Source organism: Oncorhynchus clarkii, chromosome 22 (assembly GCF_045791955.1).
Source record: "Oncorhynchus clarkii lewisi isolate Uvic-CL-2024 chromosome 22, UVic_Ocla_1.0, whole genome shotgun sequence".
In the NCBI taxonomy this organism is placed as follows: Eukaryota; Metazoa; Chordata; class Actinopteri; order Salmoniformes; family Salmonidae; genus Oncorhynchus; species Oncorhynchus clarkii.
Window position 1 is genome coordinate 14,713,441 of NC_092168.1, and position 6,709 is coordinate 14,720,149.

At 41.4% G+C, this 6,709-nt stretch overlaps 1 protein-coding gene across 2 annotated transcripts; it reads left to right on the forward strand.

Moving 5' to 3' along the window:
- The first annotated feature begins 2,204 nt into the window (after nucleotides 1–2,204).
- Nucleotides 2,205–6,168, forward strand: LOC139380460 (Golgi reassembly-stacking protein 2-like). Of its 2 annotated transcripts, none has more exons than XM_071123142.1 (10): nucleotides 2,205–2,404; nucleotides 2,833–2,913; nucleotides 3,280–3,483; nucleotides 3,639–3,725; nucleotides 3,827–3,957; nucleotides 4,048–4,180; nucleotides 4,308–4,431; nucleotides 4,841–4,927; nucleotides 5,029–5,145; nucleotides 5,244–6,168. In XM_071123142.1, exons 1-10 carry the CDS (start codon nucleotides 2,342–2,344, stop codon nucleotides 5,513–5,515), a joined length of 1,299 nt encoding a protein of 432 aa, XP_070979243.1. In that variant the 5' UTR covers nucleotides 2,205–2,341; the 3' UTR covers nucleotides 5,516–6,168. The 2 variants fall into 2 exon arrangements, with proteins under 2 accessions (XP_070979243.1, XP_070979244.1); XM_071123143.1 differs by having other exon boundaries at nucleotides 2,216–2,404; nucleotides 4,844–4,927; nucleotides 5,244–5,744.
- Nucleotides 6,169–6,709: the final 541 nt, after the last annotated feature.

Below are 6,709 nucleotides of genomic sequence, written 5' to 3' on the forward strand. Positions count from 1 at the left end.
ACAAAAAAATACAGTTTTATATCTTTATGTTTGAAGCCTGAAATGTGGCAAAAGGTCGCAAAGTTCAAGGGGACCGAATACTTTCGCAAGGCACTGTAGTTGCTGGAGCGCGTGCTATGAGTGCTACAAACCTGACTCAGTTACACCAGCTCTGTCAGGACGAATGGGCCAAAATTCACCCAACTTATTGTGGTAAGCTTGTGGAAGGCTACCTGAAACATTTGACCCAATTTAAACTATTTCAAAGGCAATGCTACCAAATACTAATTGAGTGTATGTGTATTTCTTACCCACTGGGAATGTGATGAAAGAAATAAAAGCTTAAATAAATCATTCTATCTACTATTATTCTGACATTTCACATTCTTAAAATAAAGTGGTGATCCTAACTGACCTAAGACAGGGAATTTTTACTAGATTAAATTTCAGGAATTGTGAAAAACTGAGTTTAAATATATTTGGCTAAGTGGTTGTGTAGGGTTCCGACTTCAAGTGTACCAGTAGGTACCCTTTTTTTCAAGGTACTGGAAAACCTTCCTGGTCTTTGTGGTTGAATCTGCATTTGAAATTCACTGCTCAACTGAGGGACCTTACAGATAATTGTATGTGTAGGGTACAGAGATTGGGTAGTCATTCAAAAATCATGATAAACACCATTATTGCACACAGAGTGAGTCCATGCAACTTATTACGTCACTTGTTAAGCTATTTACTCCTGAATGTATTTAGGCTTGCCATAACAAAGGGGTTGAATACTTATTGACTCAAGAAATTTCAGCTTTTCATTTTTAATTCATTTGTCAAAATTCCACTTTGACATTATTGAGTATTGTGTGTGGACCAGTGACATCAAAGCTAATTTGAATACATTTTAAATTCTGGCTGTGTAAAAAGTCAATGGGTGTGAATAATTTCTGAAGGCACTGTAGACACATCAAATCAAATTTTATTTGTCACATACACATGGTTAGCAGATGTTAATGCGAGTGTAGCGAAATGCTTGTGCTTCTAGTTCCGACAATGCAGTAATAACCAACAAGTAATCTAACTAACAATTCCAAAACTACTGTCTTATACACAGTGTAAGGGGATAAAGAATATGTACATAAGGATATATGAATGAGTGATGGTACAGGGCAGCATAGGCAAGATACAGTAGATGGTATCGAGTACAGTATATACATATGAGATGAGTATGTAAACAAAGTGGCATAGTTAAAGTGGCTAGTGATACATGTATTACATAAGGATGCAGTCGATGATATAGAGTACAGTATATACGTATGCATATGAGATGAATAATGTCGGGTAAGTAACATTATATAAGGTAGCATTGTTTAAAGTGGCTAGTGATATATTTACATCATTTCCCATCAATTCCCATTATTAAAGTGGCTGGAGTTGAGTCAGTGTCAATGTCAGTGTGTTGGCAGCAGCCACTCAATGTTAGTGGTGGCTGTTTAACAGTCTGATGGCCTTGAGATAGAAGCTGTTTTTCAGTCTCTCGGTCCCAGCTTTGATGCACCTGTACTGACCTCGCCTTCTGGATGATAGCGGGGTGAACAGGCAGTGGCTCGGGTGGTTGATGTCCTTGATGATCTTTATGGCCTTCCTGTAACATCGGATGGTGTAGGTGTCCTGGAGGGCAGGTAGTTTGCAATAGCTTACACTGCTTTCTATAGCTAAACTGTCCCATTCTAAAACATGGAAAATAGCCAATGGAAGGTGATTTAACATTATACACCCTTCACATTACATTTTTTTTCTTTAGAGTGACCATAAATAGCCATCAAATAAGAGCATCAACATTTGTATAAATGCATAGCCTACTAAACTGCTGAGAAACTTTTTTGTTTTCTTTGAAACTTTTCATAATACACACATTCGTTTGATTAACTGGATAAAAAAAATGTCAACGGGTATCTCGCGCCAAAATGCGCATGTGCAAACATTCAAATCAAAGCCCCTCCAAAATAAAGTTGTTTTTGACAAAAATGAAAACATGTCAGTTTGTCAATTTCACGAGGTTGGAGTAAGTTCAACTACTTAAGATTGGTTCGAATCTAAGTTGTGCTTTTAGATTTCGATTTCGAATTAAGGAACAATGTTTTACCTCTCAAACCCCAAACCCCGGCCTGGTCTGCTTGGCAAGCGTTCCCGGAAGGCTCACGATGTTGCGTCTCTGGGTTTAGAAACTCTCTCTTGCAGTGTACCGGAAGTGTTGCTATGTAGGCAATTTCGCCTATCTTTCGCATCATTCCGGAAACAGGGAAATAAAAGCTACTGTGGCTAGCCAGCCAATCGCAGTTTCAACACAAAAATATCCAGGGTTTGAGGAGACATGGGGGGAGCACAGAGCATCGAAATACCTGGAGGAGGATCCGAAAGTTATCACGTCCTCAGAGTATGGATATTTGCTAGCACACGGGGTCATATGCTAAACCATGCTGTAACTGGGATAGCTGATAATGGGAACAACACAGAAATGCTTGTCAACAGATTGAATGATGTTGCGACCTTCTGATTTCTGTAGCCTGTTAGTGTGTATTTTAGGGGCTTCCTATGAGCAATTCACAACATGTTTGCTGTTCAGAAAACAAACAATGTGTAGGTAGTCTAACCAAGTAAACCGAGCAATGTCTGACAACTTGCTAGCTGATTTGGCTAGTTAGCTAGATTGCAAGCCAGCCATAAAGCTAGGCCACCACCTGACTTGAGGAACCGGTTGGGGTGTGATGTCCTTTCAATCCAGAACATATTTGTTGTTTCATTGAATGTTTCAAGGCAATAATATGAATAAGCCATGTGCAAACTTCATGTCTCAATTTGCAGGTGCAAGAGAACTCCCCTGGTCATCTTGCAGGATTGGAACCATTCTTTGACTTTATTATTTCCATCAGTGACACAAGATTGGTAAGCTGCCATTTTTCAAATTATCTACCTCCTGTATCTGTCAGATCCCTTGCAGCTCAAATGTTTTCAAAGCCAGGGATACAAGACAACCAATAGGTGGACTAGCTTTGTTTACAAGTGATGTACTTTAACATGGTTGTGACTAGACAGTTACAACCAGAAGTTACTTTTCGTAGCAGGTTAGGAGAGCATTTTACCTAACCTAACCCTTTTACCTAACCTAATAATCCTGATCCTGCTACATTCATTCTCCTAACCTGCTGTGTAAGTTCTCCTAACCTGCTACGAAAAAGTCACATCTGGTCATAGCTTTATACCACCTAGACAAAACCCTTTAAAATCTGCTAACGTCTTCACTCTTGTCAGAACAAAGATAATGACACATTAAAAGACTTGCTGAAGGTGAACGTGGAGAAACCCATCAAGATGCTGGTATACAGCAGCAAGACACTTGAGCTGAGGGAGACAACAGTCACACCCAGCAACATGTGGGGAGGCCAGGGGCTGCTGGGTGTCAGCATCCGATTCTGCAGCTTCGAAGGAGCCAATGAGAATGTGTGGCATGTTTTGGTGAGCGAATCACCTTGCAGTTTAGAGCTGCAGACATGAATGAATGTAAAACTGGAAACGCCATGATTGTGTAGCTTAATCATAATGTGAGGACTTTCAGTTACCCGAGTGCATATATTTACAATTTCGATCTGTATTCTATTTATTGTCCTCAGGAAGTAGAGCCAAATTCTCCTGCAGCCCTGGCTGGTTTGAGACCACTCACTGACTACATCATAGGTGCAGACACTGTCATGAACGAGGTGTGTGGAATGCCTTTCTTTAGTGACAATCCAATGATGTTCTCCCTACACTAAACAGTTGATGATGATTGATATAGTGTTTGACTTTGTCTTCCCCGCAGTCTGAAGATCTCTTCTCCCTCATTGAAACTCATGAAGGGAAAGGGCTTAAGTTGTATGTGTATAACACTGACACGGACAACTGTCGGGAGGTGGTCATCACTCCAAACTCTGAATGGGGTGGAGAGGGCAGGTAATGGCATTGACATTTGTTATTAATTCATTTAGCTGATGTGCCTACAGGCTGGCAGGTCGCACAGTTACTCTCTCTGCCCTTCTTCAGCCTAGGTTGCGGGATTGGCTATGGCTATCTGCACAGGATACCTACACAGCCATTTGAAGAGGGTAAGAAGATCAGTTTCCCCGGACAGATTCCAAGTGAGCCGGTTTCCCCACTCAAGGATGGCTTCACAGAGGTAAGACATTTTTGTAAATGACCGACTTCTTTTCACTCCTAATACCTGCCAGTCACGAGGGAATTTATGTTCTATGAGAATATTCTACAGCACTAGGTGTTGATCCCAGTTTTAATTTGTTCCTCAGGTTCAGCTCTCTGCTGTCAGTCCTCAACCTGCGGTGCCTTCTGCTCCTACTGGGTTGAAAAAAAATCTCTCTGACCTGTCAATCAGCTCAGCTCCTCTCACTGTATCGAACGCTCTACAAACAGGTATGCTAGGTATCATTACTCTTAATTTAGATGCATATTGGTTACTGACTTGATATCACCATGTAAGAGATTAGTATTCTAGGTGGTGTCAGACTCCAGTCCCCCAAGTCAAATGTCCACCCGGACTAATTATATTGACACCCCCATCCTTTGTTTTTACACTGCTGCTAATCGCTGTTTATTATCTATGCATAGACACTTTACCCCTATCTACAAATTACAACTAACCTGTACCCCCTGTATATAGCCTTGTTATTGTGTTACTTTTTACTTAACCAACAATGCAGTTTGAGAAATTGAGTTAAGGGCTTGTAAGTAAGCATTTCATGGTAAGGTCTACTACACCTGTTGTATTCGGCGCATGTGACAAATAATTAGATTTTATTACAATGGATCGTCTTTGTCCAAGGAGTGACTACTATGCCACTGTTGCCTAGCCAAGTCGGCCCGCTGCTAAGCACCGTACCTCCAATCCTCCCTGCTACCACGTTACCAGGTACTCGCTAGACACGGTTCTAGTTTGGTTACAATATTATGCTGCATGTATAACTTGCATGTGGATTTGTGTATTTCATTATATTCACATTTCCTGCATAGGTCTAATGTCGTTACCCGGAGGACTACCTCCCCTTCCCAACCTGCCAAATTTGAATTTCACTTTGCCAGACTTCGGCACTGTATCGTTACCAGGTATCGGAGGGATGCCACCAGCAGGTAATGTCAATGTTTAAGTTTTTTTTAAATATATTTTTTTAAATATTACTTTCAGTAATATTTCTGTATTGCTGAAACATTCCACCTGTGTTCCTTAGGTTTCCCTCCATTGGCCCCTCTTCCTCCCCTAAATCTATCCATGCTCAACTCCCAGCTGCCCCTGGTCCCAGGGGTAACTCTGCCTCCATCTGAGTTCACTCTTCCACCTGTCTCTGCAAATGTCAAAGTCTCCTATGAGGAGAGACCTGCCCTCATCCCGGACACAAAATCCTCCAGCGCCTCAGTGGTCATTGACAAATTGACAGAAACACTCCTCCCTACACCAGTGGCCTCCTTTGAACCAACAGAAGCGACCTCCGAGTCCTCCTAACAGAGGACCATCTACCAACAAGCTCTACTATCTTTAAAACTCAACAATCTGGAAACACTTGTAGTTGTACCCCTTTGTTCCAAAAGCGTGTATACTTCCTGTCATGGATTTACAAGCTCTGGATTGGTGTAATCATTGGGGAGTGTTTCTCTCTCCCCCCTTAAATCCATCATGGGAAGTGTACACTCTGGAAAAAGGGTGGAGAATCAGGATGTAGCCATGGTTGTTGAAACAGCAAGGGTCCTCAGAAGGATGGGAGAATTGTAAATTGATACTGCATTACAAGCCAAGGGCTCTATTCAATCCGTGTCGCAGAAGTTCGGCTTTACAGTTTGATTGTCTTTAAATTTCAATGTTCCTGCTTTAGTGAGCTCAAAGCAGCAATCAGCAGTAGAAACAAAGCATGCTCCCTGCCTGTTTTGGTAAAATGCTGAGGGATATGTTACCACTCAAATTCATAGACAGAGCTATGATGCAAAATTGTGTTTACAAACATTGGAGTAAAACAAGCTTATATTTTGGGTTCTGGATAGTTGAACTCAGCTCATGAGCCATATTCTTCAAATTCTAATTGCGGAATCTGTAACGCTTCATCTTGTACTAAAAGTGTGTATTTGAACCATCCCTGGATTAAATTATGTATTTTGTCTGTCTGGGTGTGAAAATGACGGGTCTTTACTTTTGAAAACCACAGGGTGTCAGTGTAGGACCAATGAAATGTGACATTGCAAAGGAATCTACTTGGGTGAACAATGGGATTGTTCATTGTGCACTTACCAAGTTCGAAGAGTACATGTCGGGACAAAAATATTCTTTATGGATGCAAATAGCTGTAGATCCAAGTAGGTTCAAACAAACAGTGTTACAAGTAAATCTGCATGATGCACATAATATGGTCCATTGAGCCCTTCAGCATTTTGTTTTAAGATGGTCAGTGGAACGGAATATATTGGTGCAACAGCTTATCAAGAATACTGGTTGCTATTATTAGACCCAAAGCATGCCTGTTTTGTTGGGCAGTGTACCTGCAAATAACCTGAAGGTCACCCTGGTCTCAGACGCCTGACTGCAGCGACAAGGAGTACTCATCCTACTTTGATCTTCCCCTCAGTTTCAATAATGAAGCCATTATCCATCAAGGGAACAGCGGAGTGCTTCTCCCACCGCCTCCAAAAGAAGTCACTCGTATGGCAT

Excerpts from the sequence above, each read along its gene's own strand:
- LOC139380460 (XM_071123142.1), top strand. The coding sequence starts at position 2,342 with ATGGGGGGAGCACAGAGCATCGAAATACCTGGAGGAGGATCCGAAAGT. Across the intron at positions 3,958-4,047 it reads GAATGGGGTGGAGAGGGCAG|CCTAGGTTGCGGGATTGGCT; the intron begins GTAATGGCATTG and ends GCCCTTCTTCAG. Across the intron at positions 4,928-5,028 it reads CCCTGCTACCACGTTACCAG|GTCTAATGTCGTTACCCGGA; the intron begins GTACTCGCTAGA and ends TTTCCTGCATAG.